The sequence below is a fragment of the Bison bison genome, unplaced genomic scaffold (genome assembly GCF_000754665.1).
Source record: "Bison bison bison isolate TAMUID 2011002044 unplaced genomic scaffold, Bison_UMD1.0 scf7180017864456, whole genome shotgun sequence".
NCBI lineage: Eukaryota > Metazoa > Chordata > Mammalia > Artiodactyla > Bovidae > Bison > Bison bison.
The window spans coordinates 26,807,488-26,825,128 of NW_011495018.1; the positions used below are offsets into that span (position 1 = coordinate 26,807,488).

The 17,641-nt window shown below is 49.8% G+C and overlaps 1 protein-coding gene across 1 annotated transcript in view; it reads left to right on the forward strand.

Annotated features, from left to right (window-relative positions):
• Positions 1–17,641, forward strand: part of SH3PXD2A (SH3 and PX domains 2A) — a 251,731-nt gene that overhangs the window by 88,792 nt on the left and 145,298 nt on the right. Inside the window, exon 3 of the mRNA XM_010859596.1 lies at positions 8,213–8,288. Within this exon, the coding sequence (XP_010857898.1) occupies positions 8,213–8,288 (76 nt within the window). The remainder of the gene's footprint in view (positions 1–8,212; positions 8,289–17,641) is intronic.

A 17,641-nucleotide genomic window follows, 5' to 3' on the forward strand; every position in this document is an offset into this window, starting at 1 on the left:
CTTGATATCAAAACCTGATGAGAACACTATAAGAAAGGAAAATATCAGAATACCATGAACGTGGATGCAGATTTTTTCTTAAAAATATTTAGTAAATCAAGTCCAGCAGTGTATAGAAAGGATAATTATACCATAACCAAGTAGCATTTATCTCAAAAATGCAAATTGGTTCAACATTTCAAGATCTATCAGTATATTTCACTATATTGGCAGAATATAGGAGAAAAAATGCATCAGTCGATTCAGTAAAAGCATGATTTTTTAAAAAACATCTAAGTAAACTAGAAATCAAAGAAAGCTTTCTTATCCTGGGCATCTACAGAGAACCTGCCAGTATCATCATACTTCATGGTGAAAGCCTGAGTATTTTCCTCTTAAGATTGGAATAAGGCAGGACTTCCCTAATGGTCCAGCTGTTGAGACCCTATGCTTCCACTGCAGGGGGTGCACAGCTTCAGTCCTGGTCAGGGAACTAAGATCCAGCATTCCACTCCATATGGCACCTCCCAAAATAGACTGGAATAAGGCAAGAATGTTCTCTTTTACTTCTTTTATTCAGCATGGTCCTGGACCTTGTAGCCAGTGAAATAAGAAAAGACATACATGTTGGAAATAGAAAGATATATAATGGTCTTTTTTTTTCCTCCTGACATGACTGTCTATGTAGAAAATGCTAAGAAATCTGCAAAAGACAAAAATACCTATTAGAATCAATAAATGATTTTAACAAAGTTGCAGGATACACGTTCAGTATGCAAAAGCCAACTGTATATCTGTATACTACTGCTGCTACTGCTGCTAAGTCGCTTCAGTCGTGTCGGACTCTGTGCGACCCCATAGACGGCAGCCCACCAGGCTCCCCCGTCCCTGGGATTCTCCAGGCAAGAACACTGGAGTGGGTTGCCATTTCTTTCTCCAATGTATGCTACTAGCAGCAAACAATTAGAAAATGAAAATTTCAAACACTGTTAATAACAGTTTCAAAACACATAAAACTTATTACATCAAGAGAATGACAAGACAAGCTACAGACTGGGAGTATATATTTGCAAAGACATATCAGATAGATGACTGTTATCCAAAATATATAAAGACCTCTTAAAATTTAACAATAAGAAAATGAGCAGCCTGACTAATAAATAAACAAAGATCTTAACAGAGGCCTCACCGAAGATATATAGATGGCAGATAAACATATGAAGCAGTGCTCAACATTGTCTGTCATTAGGAAATTGCAAATTAAATCTACAAAATCCTATCATGACACACCTGTATCAGAATAGTGAGAAGCCAAGGCACTGACCATACCAAATGTTGGCAAGGATGTAGAGCAACAGGAGCTTGCATTCATTGCTGGTCACAACGCAAAATGCTGCAGCCACTTTGGAAGATAGTTTTTATACAAAACTAAACGTACTCTTACCATGCAGTTCGGCAGTCATCCTCCAAATGAGCTCAAAACTATGTCCACACAAAAACCTGCACATGGATGTTTACAGCAGCATCATTCATAATTGCCAAAACTTAGACACAACCGAGATGTCCTTCAGTAGGTGAACAGGTAAATAAGCTGTAGTACATCCACATGATGGAATCTTACTAGTCAGTGTTAACAAGAAATGAACTATCAAGCCATGAGAAGACATGGAGGAAACTTAAATGCATATTGTACATTTTAAAAATTAAAGAATCTATTTTGAAAAGACTACATCGTGTATGATTCCAACTCTGTGATCTTGTAGTAAAGGCAAAACTATGGAGATGGTAAATTCCAGTGGTTGCTGGAATTAGTGGAAAGGGGATGAGTCGGTGGAGCACAGAGGTTTCTCAGGACTGTGAAGCTACTCTATATGATTCTGTCATGGTGGACACACGTGATACATTTGTCCAAACCTATCAAATGTACAATATCAAAAACAAACCATAGTGTGAACTATGGACTTTGGATGATAGTTCTTTGTCACTGTAGGTTCATCAAGTGCAATTAATGTGCTGCTCTGGTCTGGGATTTTGATGGGGGAGACTGGGAATGTGCTTGGTGAGGAAGTCCATGAGAATTCTCTGTACTTCCTGCTTCATTTTGCTTTGAACCTAAAACTTCTCTTTAAAAGTCTATTAAAAAAGAAAACTTCTATAAAGCTACAGTTATCAAGATGGAGTGGCACAGACATAGGCTAGATATATAGATCAAAGGGATAGAATTGAGAGTCCCGGAATAAACCCATACATCTATCTTGAACTGGTTTTCTGCGAAGGCACCAAGACTATTCAAGAGGAAGGATCCCTCCTCTTGAGGGCAATGAGATGAACTTGTACCAAAACGTCTCAAAAAACTATATGAAGTGCTGAAATAGGGACTGTTGGAATTCACAGAGAGGAGGGGTGACCTTAGGCTGGATGGTCAGGGGCTTCCCAGTGTAGATATTTCCTGATACTTTCATCAAAGAAGGAAGGGATGGGGACATACATTTCAGACCACGAAGGATGAGAACTTTAAGAAAAGTCACGTGATGCATCGCTATCGTCCCTGTCTGTTTCTGTGATTCTTCCTGTGGTCCTGCGTCTAACACAGGGCCTGGTGAACAGACAAGCCATGATCTCTGAATCCCCAGGGAGATGAGGTGACTTTGCCTCTTTATAAGTGGGATCTCTAGATCAGGGAACAGCCTCTTGTAGTAACGAATGTTCCCTTTGTTCCTGAGCTGGAAATGGTCATAAGCATTGGGGCCTCAGAGCCGGAGTCGCTGGGAACTCCACCCACTCGGAAGGGCGAGGAGCCGAACTCTTGGGTTACAGATGTGCCCCAGCTGGGTCTGGGGCCCACCCCTCTCCCTCCCCAGTGTTTATTGCTGCTCAGCCCTGCCCAGGGAGAGCTGCCGAATCAGCTTTCTCTGGCCGAATCAGCTTTCTCTGGCCGGGGCTGGCTCTTGGAGCCGAGCTGTCCCGTATCTCTCGCACTATCCACCCCTTAGATAAACAGCCTGGCGTCCTCCACACGCTGCAGAGCTCTGATGTGGTTGCTCAGGGCTTCCTCAGCCAAACACTCTTGCTCTGAGAGGGACCCTGGCAACGGGCCCTGCTTTTCCTCCAGCCCAAGTCAGGCCCTTGCTGGAGTGACAGGAGAATCCACTTCCTGCCCAAAAAGGTGGCCGCAGCAGTATTCTCTGAGGGGCGGAGCTTCCTTCCTCATGGCCCACACGCCCAGGCTTCCTCCCCAGGGAAGGTCTGGGCAGCTTCTTCATCAGACAGCGCCCCCTCAGCCTTCCTTTCATGTGACTTTTCTCTATCAGACCCCCGTCCTGCAAATTAGACACCCACCAGGTTATACAACTCCGCTTCCCTGGTAGCTCAGCGGTAAAGAATCCTCCTGCAAAGCAGATATGGGTTCAATCTCTAGGTGGGAAGATTCCCTGGAGAAGGAAATGGCAACCCTCTCCAGTATTCTTGCCTGGGAAATCCCCCAGGCAGAGGAGCCTGGAGGGCTAAGTCCAGGGGTCGCAAAAGAGTTTAGCGACTAAACAACAACAGGTTATCGAACCCACTTTGCAGCCCACCTGGCCCAGACATTCACCTTGTGTATTACACATGATGGCAGATGTTCATCCCCAGCCTTAATGTGCTGTGCACGGGCCACGCCACTGCCCGGTGAGGTCTTGCAAGCCCCCCATACTGAGTAAACTCAGCTGGCTGCCTGTATTTGGTTTACTCTGGAGTCTGAGCCAGGGGATTTGCTTTCTTTGAAAAGTGACCTGTAGGCAGAGGAAATGTCACAAGCATCTGGTTAGCAGTGCGTCGCCTTCCTGTGGCCAGTAAGCCCTGGAGGAGACCAGGAGGACAGATGCCGAGGCTGAGCAGTGGTGGTGTGATCAGATGACAGGTGTAGCTGGGATCCGCACCTGAGAGCGGCCGGTCAGCTGGGTGCTTACAGCTCTGGGGAGGGCCCACTGACCCAGTACTTTAATTATATGGGCTTGTCTTGGCCTCAGAGGGACCCAGATTAAGACAGAGTTGGGGGAAGCGGAAAAGCTGTAACAGAAGGAGGAGGTGGGAGAGAGGTCGGCTGCCTAGCATCCTCAAGCGGCCTTCTGAGGGAAAATTCAAATCTGCGAGGCTATCAGATGACCCCTGCCTTCTAGGAGGCACATGAACCCAGGGGGAGAGGTCAGGCTGCTCTTGGCAAGGAAGGTACAGGGAACGTGACCATCACTCTGCCAAGACAGAGCTGGCCTCACCTCCTACAGGAAGTCTTCCCTGACCTCTCCCTTCAGGTCCCACAGGATGCTGTTCATACATCCTCACCATTCCCCGTCACTCCAGAACTTGCTTGTCTGTCTCTAGCACCAGGACAAAGCTTCACAGACCTCTGGGCAGAGCCCAGGAAACTGCATTTTTAATAGACACCTCCCTCCACCAGGGCGTCGGGTTTGAACAGACCTTAAGCTATGCTTTGAGAACCATCTTGCTCTACAGCAGCCTGTCTATAGTATATAATGTAATATCAATATAATATCCAAATATAATATCAACCACATGTAGAATTTAAATTCTTCTAGTAGCTATGTAAAAGCATAAAACAGGTGAAATTGTTTTAAGAATATTTTTACTTAACCTTTCATATCCAGAATATTATCATTTCAACATACAATCAGTACAGACATTGTTAATGAGATATTTCACTTGTTTTGTTTCGTACTAAGTCTTTGAAACCTGGCACATATTTTATACTTACAGGGCATCTCAATTTGGATGGGCCATATTTCAACAGCCACATGTGGGTGGTGACTGCAACATGAGACAGCTCTAGAGCTTTGTTGCTGAATGTGACTGTGGACCAGCAGTTTCGGCCTCACCTGAGCTTCGTAGAAATGGAGGATCTCGGGCCCCTGCCTGGACCCACTGAATCAGCACCTGCTTTTTAACATGTTGGCAGAGGTGCTCTGTATGTGTGTTGAAGGCAGTGAAGCCCTGCTCTAGATCGAGACCATGAGCTCCTTGGTGTAGAGACTGTGATGTAACTCATCTCTAGCACCTCACAGAGGGCTGGCATATAGAAGGCACATGGCAAATGTTTTGAGAGGAAAGGAAGGAACGCATGAATCTTTCCCTGCCCATCTCTCTTGGCACCACCTTCCCTATGCATTGTTGGTGAGAATCTCAGAATCCTAGGTCTGAAAAAGAATTTAGCAGTCAGCGAACAAATGTAGATCAGAGCAGATAAGCAACTTAAAGTTTCTGTAGCCTAACTCCTGCGAGCCCCAAAGAGACAGGGCAGTTTGGGCAAGTCTCTTGGCTTGCCAGGCATAGCAAGCCTCCCTTTTTCAGGAGAAAAGTGATCTGATGAGGGCAAATTACTCTACACCGGGCCCTGAGCCGGGCCTGCCTTTCTCCCCATCCTCTCTGTGCCATTTCTCAGAAATCCAATGAAGCTGCTGCTCAGAGGCCCCAGGCCTGGCCTATAGCATGTCAGTTATATCCATCTATTTATCCTCAGTCTTCTTCCAGAAGAGATTTAAGGCGCCTATAGATTTGCATAGATTTCAATGAGATGAAACAAAGGATAGAAGAAGTATTAAGGTGTACATAGGTACATGGAAAGGATGTTCACTCTGGTGTTACACGTAAGTAGTGAATACCCAACAGTAGTTGCTCAGTCGTGTCTGACTCTCTGCGACCCCATGGACTACAGCACACCAGGCTTCCCTGTCCTTCACTATCTCCTGCAGTTTGCTCAAGTTCATGTCCATTGAGTCCGTGATGCTATCTGACCATCTCATCCAACAGTAGAGTGTAGGTAAGTCAACCATGGCCCGTTCAAACATCGAAATTCTATGTCACAATGAAGAATGCTAGTATGGAAATAATCCTGACATGAGACAATGCCATTACACAGTATAATGCATGGATGAGCTTATTTTATCTAATGCACATCTGGAAAGGATATACAGCCCAAATATTAATGTTGCTTTTTCAGGGGGAAGGATAGTGAGTGACTCTTGCTCTCTTTTTTTATCTACTGCTTCTGTCAGTTCAGTTCAGTTCAGTCGCTCAGTCATGTCTGACTCTTTGTGACCCCATGGACTGCAGCATGCCAGGCTTCCTATCTGTCACCAACTCCCAGAGCTTGCTCAAACTCACGTCCATCGAGTTGGTGATGCCATTCAACCATCTCATCCTCGGTCATCCCTTTTCTCCTCCTGCCTTCAATCTTTCCCAGCATCAGGGTCTTTTCCAATGAGTCAGTCCAATTACTGCTTCTGTAATTTCTAGTTTTTTCCCTCAATGAATATGAATTACTTGTGTAATACAGAAAAAAAATTACAAAGTAGAAGATGGCTGAGGGGATGGGGAGAGAAAAAAGTAAAAGTTGTACTCCATGTAGAATTTATTTGAAAATCTATTAATTTAAAAAATCCTAAGTACAAGTTTATAGTGTTAGGTCTGTTGTCTGTATTTGCACGTAGCAGGCAATTATTAAATGGTAGAGAGGTGGACTTACAACATTGGGGTTTGAAAACCCATGAGCCAGCTTTTGTTAAATTTTAGTCTGTGTTCAGGGAAGTGAAAGTTAATAACGGTGCAATAGTTGTGTTGTTTTGAATGGAATCCAACAACGACCCACCCTTCACATGTGGGCTCTAAATAGCCTGTGTGTGTTGGATTATGGCTGTGCAAGAGAGGATCCTAAAATCATGCGTTAGAACTGGGCAGGCAGGTGGCTAGATGGGAATATGCACACACGGGCATGTGTGCACACACATACACGCATGCACACATACCACGCACACGTCAAATCTAGCGTAGGACCACATGTCACCACCTCCAAGGCAGCACTTTGGTCCCAGTTGACTCCTAAGTGATCTCCTGTTTCCCCAGTGTGGCCCCTTCACTTCCCTGTAGCTCCAGCCGTCCTCTGCATGATCCGCCTCTGCCTGGATCCCATTACCTGTACCTCCAGCCCTGCACACTCCTCTCCAGCCTCCACTCCACTGGCTCTTCCCTTGCCTGGACTATTCTCCCCCTCCACTGTGGCTCGCTTCCTCTCCATCAGGTCTCTGCCAAATTGCCATCTGATTTGTGAGGATTCCCTCACCACGCTATATAAAATCACTGTTTCTTCCTGTTCTGCCCCACCACTTTATCCTACTTCATTTTTCTTTATAGCACGTATCCCCACAGCATAGCACTTATTTGGTTACTGTGTGGTCTCACCAACTAGAATGTAAACTCCCTGAGGGCAGGAACTTCATCTCTTTTCTTTACTGCCGATTTTTCTAAGTGCCCAGTGCTCTAAGGAGACGCTCAATAAATATTAATTGATATTAGAAAGAAGGGATGAACTTTCATTCATCATGTGAGGGATCTTCCTCATTTTACCGATGAGGCAAAAGCTTGCAGCCTGGCCCAGGGTCATGCAGCTGGGGCAGTGGGTTGGGTCCGGCTCTCCACTCCGCTCCACCTCCCACCCTCCCTTGCCTTGGAAGGGAGGCTAACCACACACACACACACGCACACACACAGGGGCCGTGGCTTCGTCCATCCCGTCTCCTGTGTGTTTTTCCAGTTTATACAGAATTTCAGCCCAGCATAGCGGAAGAAAAAACAGCTGTTCTTCCAGAACCCTGGAAGCTCTTCCAATGGGTCTGTCCCTGGAAAAACAGCAGCGACCTCAGGGTGGGAAGGTAGGAGACGGAAGAGGGGGCAAGGGGCTAGACTTGGTTTTGCAATTAAAATAACATCTGGGTCTGTTTCTGCAGAGTGGTTCTGGAAGGTGGGTGGTCTGTCTGATGTATCAGGTGGGGCCTTCTGCATCCTGGCCCAGGGTTGGGGGGGATGGGTTGAATGACTAAAGAGCTCACCCAGCATATGACGTGTGAAAAAAACTGGGTCCACAGAAGCCTCTGGAAATCCCACCTGCAGCCTGGCCTGAAATCTTGCTGGCCCCTACACCGGCCTTCCTCCCGGGCGTCTCCGGATACCTCCCCTCCTGCACCCTCAGGCCTCCTTGAGACGGTTCAGGCACCCCCTTTGATGCACAGAAAGCTCTGCCTGTGCGCACTCATGCCCCATGTGGTTTGTTAATCGTCTGTGAAATGAGGGATTTGAGGCGTCGCTCATCCGTGTGAGGGCGGTGGGGCCGGGAGCAGTGGAGCGGAGTAGGGGAAGCGGAGTAGTCCCAGTCTTCTGAATCCTATCCCTCTGTCTGGCTTCTCAGATGCAGCTTTTGGATAAGTTTCCCATCGAAGGTGGCCAGAAGGACCCCAAGCAGAGAATCATCCCCTTCCTCCCAGGTAAGCTTGGGATGGTCCCTGCTGATGGGATGGGGGTACCCTGGAGAGGGGCGTTCTCTAAGCCAAGAGAAGGTTGGCAATTCTACCAGAATTCTGGCTCAGGGTGGGCCTAGCAACCTGCATGTTAACAACCCCCAGGGGATCGGAAGTCCCTGATTTTGAAGGCCATTGCCTTCACAGGGGCCTCTTCTACCTCTGCTGGCCCCAGACTGTGTAACCTATGAGGAGCTTCTCAGCTCTGGGACTTTGGTGTCCTTTTTACAAAAAGCATAGAGAGCTCAAGTTCTCCCATGAAAGGATGAAAAACTGCAGACTGAACTTTCCACTGGCTCCCGTTGTAATCACAGATAACCTTAAATCGAGCACACTTTCCCTCCCACCCTGTTCGAGTCCTCCTGGCATGGTTATCCAGCGAGGTCCTGCCAGCTTACATAACTCAGCCTGTGAGCTGACAGAGAGAGGATTTGAACCCAGGTTTGTCTGATCATAAAGGCCGTTAACCATCACACCGTTTTGGAGCATGTTCAAGGCAATTGATTATGTTGTGTAATCGAGAGGGACTCTTCTCAGGGTGGCGTAACCTGCTATTACTGTGATGTCTTCAACTGGTATAGGAATATATAGCTTACAAAGTGCTTTTAAATTTGTGATCATATACAAATCTCCAAACAGAGGCATGCATTATGATTTCTGCTTGAGGGATGAAGATGCTGGGGTTCAGAGATGTTAAGTAACTGACCATCAAAGTGGCAGAGCTGAGGTGTGAGCTTGGTTTCCTGCCCCAAACTGGGCTCTTTGCCCTGAACTGCGTGGGTGGTACTGCCTGCTGGCTCTCCGATGCCCTGTCTTTCCCCAGGCTGGTGGGCTGGGCTGGTTCCTGGGGAGCTGCCCTCCAGTGGTCTTCACCCTCCATGCCCTCCTGGGGCCAGCCCCCAGGATGACAGGGATCAGTGGGGCCATTGCAAGTAGCAGATCTGTGTCTCATTAATCCCTGGCACGTGGCCCGCCCGTGGTTAGTACCTGCTTGTTGACTTGAAAACCTACTGTGGGGCAGCTCCCCCAGAGAGTGGTTCTTCTCTAAGAAGTGTACCCCCATCCTCAAAATCAGTGAAAGACAAAAGCAGGCATTGCTGCCTGCCCTCCCCGCCTAATGCTAAAGCTGTAGAGAATTGATTTACCTACAAAAAAAGAACTTCTAATCCCTACAGAACAGACAAGATGAGAACGAGTCAGTGAGGGTGTCAGGAATCTCAGCCCTGGGCCCCTGCCATGGAGGCAGGAGACTGCCTCCATTCCCCAGCCCAGGAGTTAACTTTTGCACCCTGCCTGGCTTTCCGCTGAGCCTCGAGGGAATTGGGACATCCAACACCCAGGTTTGTAGTGACCTTAGATGTTGCTCCCATACAGTCAGATTCTCCACCCACCAAGGACCTGGGAGCCCAGCTAGTGTCCAAGAGCCTAGGAAGCCAGTGCCGGGCCCTGTTGCTGAGTGGACCCAGCTTCGGGGTATGAAGGCTGCCTGTTTATCAAGAAGAACCAGTTTCTCCCCTACTTGTGACCAGTGATCCAAGGAGAAAGCACGTCACTGTTATTTACTCACTGGATGTTTATGAGGGGCTCAGCCTGTGCGGGGCCCAGGAATAAGTCCCCAGGGCCAGGGACTGGGGTGGCTGGGTGAATCCAGGGAGATCTGGATTTGTTTCCTTCATCTAAAGGAACCCTCAAGCTAAGAGAGAGGGAAGGTCTACTCCTTAATCATAGACGCACTGAAGGCAGAATGTGACCCTTCCTATCCCTGTGAAATTCCTTTTTTTTTTTTTTTTGGTCCTGCCACTCGGCTTGCAGAATCTTAGTTCCCTGACCAGGGATCAAACCCAGGCCCTGACAGTGAAAGTGCCAAGTCTTAACCACTGGACTGCCAGGGAATTCCCTGAAATTCCAATTTTGACCGAAAAAGAGCTCATTGTGAGCCCAAGGCATCAAAAACCTCCTGCTGCAGGATAGAGACCTCTCTGAACTTCAGGTTCCTCTTCTAGGATTGGGGTGAAGATCAAAAGAATTCATGTGAAATACTTTGCACAGTGCCTGTCCCATAGTAAATGCTCAACAAATGGCAGCTATTAATTTAAAAGACTGCCCCTCCCTCCTACCCGCCCCCCACCCAAAATATCCAACTCCTGGGAGAAGGCACTGGACTTGGCCAGCCCCCAAGAGAGGATACTGTGCATTGTGTGTGTTATTGTCTAGAGGAGTGAGGTTGACTGGCCCCTCATGCCTACCCCATCCCTCCATCCAGAAGGAAGTTTCCTTTTCTTGTGTGTTTCTGCATTTCTCCCCTTCCTTCAGCGGAGCTCTCTCTCCATATCTTCCCTTTTGCTCACTTGCTCTCCAGAACTTTAGAATGGACATTTGGAGTCCCACCCTCAGATCCCCAGGCCCTGTTACTGGCTTTTCCCTCACTCACTAGGAGCTACCTTAACCCTCTCATACTTGACTCAGTTCTTAGCTTGAAGAGGAAGGAAAAAGATTGAAGGGAAAAAAAAAAAGCCAAGAGAAGCAGAACCAAGCAAGTAAGGGTTGGAGTGGGCCTGGGGGTTCCCAAGCCACCCCACAACCCTGAATCCAAGGAGCTCCCCCAGATATGAGGGTTTCAGAGAAGGGCAGTGATGAATGTTGCCTGCCTTAGGTCAGGTTCTGGGAAGCAGAGCCTGAGACGAGGGTTCTTAGGCAAGATGACTTCCGAGGACTGCCCTCAGGTAAACGTCCCAGGTCAGTGAGGGGAGCAGCACAGGACAGGGGAGGACAAGGGGCCGAGGTGCGGGGTCAGCTAAGTCTGGCCTCAGCCTGATCCTGTGAGGAGCTCTGGAGGGTGGACGGCACCACAGAGTTGTCCCATCTTAGGGAAGTATATCAGCCACTATTATCATGAGCTGCCCCCTCTCTCAGCAGTGTGAAATGTGGACAGGTGCTCTTGAGGGCTGAGGGTGTGTCCCTACAGAAGGGGAGCTGTGAGCCCTTAGCAGCCAACACCCACAGAGCGCAGGGTGGGAGCATCAGCTGGTAAGGGGCCCCGAACAGGATGCCTACAGGTAGACTGTATTACCTGACACCAGCTGGAGACCCTGTTCCCACCTCCCTGCCTCTGGAGAGGGCGTCTGCAGTCACCTGCTGATTCCCCAGGGCTGAGCCCTGGCGGCAGTGACTCAGCAGAACCTCGGTGCCCACTGACGCTGAGGTAATCCAGCAGCGGATGCTCCGGCAGGCAGCCGGGAGGGCAGCAGCCAGGTTCAGGAACAGCTCCGCCAGCACTTTGCCTTGCCTGGAATTTCAGAACAAGGGGAATCCAAGGGCAGGAAGCAGGGCGCCCCTGTGGTCTCCAGAGGTGCCTTAATTTTAGCTTTAGAAGTGACTGGGACGTGATGTGCTTCTCTGCTGCCCAGGCAGGGGCTCTGGGGGTGTCTTTGGAGCATTAGGCCAGCTGCTGTGCTCTGGCTGCAGGCTCCTGTCTGGAGGCTCATAGACCTTTGGTGGTTTAGTCACTAAGTTGTGTCCGACTCTTGTGACCCCATGGATCATACCCTGCCAGGCTCCTCTGTCCATGGGATTGTCCAGGCAAGAATACTGGAGTGGGTTGCCATCCCCTCCTCCAGGGGATCTTCCTGACGCAGGGATTGAACCCACGTCTCTTATGTCTCCTGCTTTGGCAGGTGGGTTCTTTACCGCTAGCACCACCTGGGAAACCCTGTAAAACTCCTAGGTACTCTATATGCCTCCCCTCCAATTCCATGACCAAACCACAGGCTAGGTGGCATTAGTCCCAATTTATGGACAGGTCACATCACTTTCCGTCATCACATAGCCACTGAGCTGTGTACCCACTGCCCAGCTTCCCCAGTAGTAATATCTTATTTAACAACAGTACATTATCAAACCCAGGAAATTGATGACTCAGTTATCTACAATTACAGACTCCAGAAATTGACTTTTAGTATACTGAGGTAGAGAGGACTAGTAAGCAAGCATGCCAGCTGATCCTTAGGAAGGAGACGGTGGTTTGACAATTGTCCCTGAGAAGTTCCTCTCCCAATCCTGACCCATTGGCATTCGTACCTCTAACAGAAAGCAGGAGTGAACCTTGTTTTATCTTAATGCTTATTCCTAAAAACTTCTGTGTAAATTTTTCTCTTTGGGACAAATCACATCATCTTTTAGGTATCCTAAATGCTATTTTTGTAAAAGAGACACATAATAAACCCTTTTGCAAAGTAGAGCGTACTTTTTATTAAAGTAATTCTTTTCTGGGTTTATGTATATTTTTATAATTTGGGACTTCTGAGTTTGCTGGAAGCAGGAAACAGACCTGAAACTCAGAGATTGGTCAACAGTGTTGACCTCAGTATGAGCAACACTAGTCCACCAGATTTGAGATTTTAGAGTAAGATATGGGATTTTACCGTATTTTCAAGCCAATTACATTAGCTTACCCCAGACTCCTGGATGCCAGCAGAAAAGACGAGACTCCTGGGTCAGAGACAGGAGGCTTCATGATGGCATTGCAAGCAGCATGAGCAACAGCACATTGGCATCAGTTCCCATTGCCTCCAAGTCCCGTAGGGCATGGCCCCATGGGCCCAGAACAATGCCTGCACGTGCAATGCATTACGTTATAGGAGAGGAACCAGATCTTAAGGAGCCCACATCTTTTATAAGGGGCAGTAAGCAAACCTACTCCTTTGGCTCTGAAAAGAGACTGTCCCAGTCTCCCAAGGCTCTGTGCAAACCTGCTGATTGCTCCAGAGCAAGACACTGCCTCTGTCTTTTAAAACTGTTTGCTCTACAAGCACCTTTGAAAAGATAATCCAGAACAAAAGGCGGGCAGTGCTTTGTTGACAAGACACAGAAATGCAAGAGAACCAAAGAAAATTGTCTCACAAGTACATCTCTCTGAGGTCTCCTGCTTTGGGGAGGAGTGGACAGAAGTGAAGTTCTTTAGGATACTGGGCCAAGCACGATGGGGTCAGCAGCCTCTCAGGGCAGCCTACTGTTTACATGGAACTCTCTGCCTTGTTTTAAAAGACTATTGTGGAAAATCCATCTCCTGTTGCCCATTCTGGGATTGGAATAGATTTCCTGTATATCTTGAGTTTGCCAGCCCAAGGAGGCTCTCGGGGAGGAAATGGTCATTACAGAGTGAAATAGAATGTGTAGCTGCTGATGTAAAAAGCAAACCATTGTGACCAGGGACCAAGGGGCTTCAGAAGCCAGGCAGCAGAGCAGAAAGAGGTCAACTCGCTTGGCAAAGTCTGTGCAAGGTCTCCTCCCACTTGCAAGCCATCTGTGTCTCTGTACGGCTGGTGCTGGCCTCTGAACTTCCAGAAAGCCCCTTCACCTTCATATCAGAGTCAGTCCCACCCACCAGTGTACATACTCCCAGGTTGGCGAGGCGTGGAGAAGCTAGATAGCTTAGGAAGAAAAGTGAGCCTATCACCTTAATCAGAGAGGTGCTGCCAGGCTGCCCACAGCCTCATGACCTCACGAACTTAGAGGAGTGTATTTTTAGAAAGCAAGCATGCTTCGTCCTTTGGTACCCACTCGCCAGTTTACATGTTGCCCCTTAGTGAAGAGGCAGTCTGGGGCCCCAGTGCAGGGTAGGTGCTGGGGGAATTGCAAGCACGGGCTCTGAGTCCTTCCTCTCCCTGCCCCCCGAGAGCCCTGTGCAGGAGATCCGGTGTTTGTTCCAGCTCAGAAGGAAGCAAGGGGGAGGGATGTGTTTAGCTAGAGTTGGTCTGTGGCTTGGGGAAGAGTCAGCTCTCTCCCTGGGCTGTCGGTGGTTCTGCTGATCCCCAGCAGGCCTGAAAAAACCCTCCCCAAAGGGCCTGGAGGGCTGCGGAGAAATCAGCAGCTCAGAGATGCTGGCAGGTGCTGCAGCCCCCAGGGGAGATGGCCTGAGAGGTTTCTGAGCCCCACCAATGACCTGGGATGGCAGGAAAAGGCAAAGGTTCTATGTGATGCAGAAGGGAAAGTAGGGTCTGCTGGTAATGCCAGGGTTTCCAAAAGATCAACAAGATTATAGGCCTGAACAGCACCGTGTGCTGTTTTAAAAGCAACTTTCCTCTATTTCCTCTGGAAGTGCTGGGTCTTCTCTTGCTGTAATTACTGCCCCCACCCCTCAAAATCATCCTGTCACTCTGTAATCTGGGGCGGGTGGTTCCCGGGCCTGTTCTTGGCATCTGATTCTGAACGCTACGTGGAAGAGTGTTCCGAGTTTGTTTCTGCCACAGGTATTAGTTGAGCACCTACTACGTGCCAGGCTCAGCTGTAGGCACTGGTGACGTAGCCAAGAGCAAGGTAGACTGGGCCACTGTTCTCAGGAAGCTGTCCTTCCAGAGGGGGAGTCTGGAAGCAAACCAGCGAGCAGTTTCCAATAGTGATAAGAGCCGGAAAGAAGAGCAGCCAGGTCATGCCACTGGGGCTCCATATGTGTACGCATGCTCGGTCACTTTGGTCACGTCCTACTCTTTGTGACTCTATAAACTCCAGGATCCTCTGACAATGGGATTCTCCAGGCAAGAATACTGAAGTGCATTGCCATGCTCTCCTCCAGGGGATCTTCCCGACCCAGGAATCAAACCCCTGCCTCCTGTGTCTCCTGCATTGCAGGGATTCTCTACCGCTGAGCCACAGGGGAAGCCCTGCACCTGAGCTTACGTGATCCAAAAAGGCTGCTTTACAGAGGTGACACCTGAACTGAGCCAGACGTGGGCAGATCAGGGCCCCGGGTGCCAGGCTGAGGGGCCAGCAGGCTAAGTGTGACTGAGTGTGGATGTTTAAGAACAGCAGGAAGTGTGTAAAGCAGGTGGCAAGTGTCAGGGTGGAATGGCCACAGTGAACCAGGCAGACAGGAGTTGTGGAACCAAGGATTCCACAGCGTGTCTCCGTGGCAGAGCTGCTCAGGAATGAGAGGGCTCCACATGCGTGTGTCAGCATGGAAGGTCTGCCACGTGGCCCAGTCACAGGCCTCCCAGATCGGTTTCCTCATCTGTCAAATGGGTTAATCACGGTTTGGGACAGTGGTGCAAGCATGTGGTACCTAGAACTCATGGTGTGAACTGCCGAGGGAGAGACTCCAGGGCTCCCAGCCTGCCTCTCCTTCGGGCAGCTCGGCTGCAGGACACGTGGGTTTCCTGTGCGCCACCCTCTGCCCACCCTCTGTGTGCTGAGTCAGCGCCACAGAGCAGCCCCAGCTGCGCTTCCTGCTGCTCCCGCCCTCCCTGTGGTCACTTGCAAAGCTGCAGAGAGCTCCTTTCTGAAGAGCTGAAGATCCAGACGGTTGATCTGGGCAGAAAGGTGGAAGGAGACTGAGCATCTCTGGACCTGACGCTGTGATAACAGAGCAGGGTCTCGAGCTTCGCGGCAGCCAGGTCTCCCTGGAGGTAATGAGCTTTGGGGAAGGCAGTCACTCAAGGGCCCCTTTTACTTTTAAATGTCAGTGTGGCTCAGGCCCCCTCGTCCTTCCCCCATGCCATTCCCTCATTTCCAGACCAAGGCAGGAGTCAGGGCACTTTGTTACCATGTGCCATGTATCTTCTTGTCCAGAGATAATTCTAGAAGAGAATCAGCCTCTTGAACGTCCACCCCAAACCCTCAGCCCCCAATGGAGTGTGTCCTGGGGTATCTTCCACAAGAAGCCTCTGATCTAAGCAGAAATGCATTCTTCACATGGTCTCAGTCAGCTTGCCTAATGCAATGTGCAGGGAAATGTGCCCTGGGCAGGAGCCAGAGTCCTGGATTCTAGTGTAACTCTTGCTCATCACTGTGGCACATTGCACACAGAAAACTAGAAGTTTGGTAGAGCAACCGGGGTCATCTTGCATGTTGGCAAAGTCACCAGAGAGATGTGACTTCCAGTCTCCGTGACATTCCTGATGTCCCCACCTCCTCCTCTCTAGAAATAAATGGTGTGCTTACCCCATGCCCAAACATCCTTTTTCGAGGGTCACATCCTTTCACTCCTGCTTAGAGGGCATTCAGGTGTGCCCTGGGAGTGGCACTATCAGGAAATACACACTATCAGGAAATGCCAGGTCAGTTACCTGAGCTCAGGTGTGATACAGGTGACATAGCAAGAGGGCAGCTGAAGTCGGAGAAGAAAGCAGGTGCTGGGCCCCTGGATGGGTGGGGGAGGGGCACCATGAGAAGCCTGGTCAGTGGGCTTTCAGCGTGGCTGCCACACCCAGCCAGGCTGTGCCACGGTGCTGGGCCAGACTGAGGGGTGAGGATTTGTCCTCAGTGTGGTGAGAGATCTCTGAAGTTCTTAGGCTGAGGACCCATAATCTGATTTTTGTTTTGAAAGGATTCTCAGCTGAGCATCTGGGATAGACTAGAAGGGAAAAGGAGCGAGCGTGGGGTGGGGAGACCCATGGAGGCTGGATGGGGCCAGCAAGAGAGGAGGCTGGCTTGGCCCCGGGCTGGGCAATGGCGTGGAGGGAAGAAGGCCTGAGGTGTATTTCAGAGCAACAGCCAGGAGGCCTCGCTGATGGACTAGAGCTGGGGGTAAGGGAGGGATTGAGAACGGCTGATGACATGCAGGTTGTATTGGGGGCAGCCCAGCCCGAGATGCAGACCCAGTTTTCCCAGGACCTTTCCCCACCGTGGGCCTTGGACTTCACCCTGGGGTGAAAGGAAGCTTCCCCCACTCTCTGAGCTAGCTGAAGCCTCTGGCACGTATGAAAGATGCTTTGTGCTGGGGAGTCCCACCACCAGCCTCTCTCCCCAGGAGCCTCCAGGCATTAGGCGCTCTGGCTTCTGGGCCCAGGGGTTAGGAGGGGTGGCGGGGTAGTGATGGTGCAGGAAGAACACTGAGGCCCATTGAGAGGGAGCTCAGGGCCCCCCTTCTTAGGAGGTAAGGGTGCTGGTGGCAGATCTCCATGGTGTCCCTGGGCTAACCCCTCCACTGCTTGCTCAAGGTCACCCCAACTGGACCCAGCCCAAGGACAGAACCCTGAGCCAGAGCTCTTCCCTGGTGAGAACTGAGCTAGCTCTTGGAGACGCCCCAGGCCCATAGGAACTGATGCCCCATTCATCCAGGGGCCGCCTGGCTCCGAGCTGTGGGCCCTGAGAGCACCCCTCCCCCTTCACCTCCAAGGCTGCAAGGACTGGTGTCCACCGTGGAGGCCCCAGGATGCCAGACAGCCCAGCCTCCAGACCACAGTGGGCCTGAGGGACTGGCATGGCCTGAAGGTGGAGTCTGTTCACTTGAATGCACCTTCAGAAAGCTTAGGAGGAAGCGAGGGCACTGCAAGGGGTGGGCACGGGGCTGGCAGCACTAGCCTCTGTCTACACTTCAGGGGAAG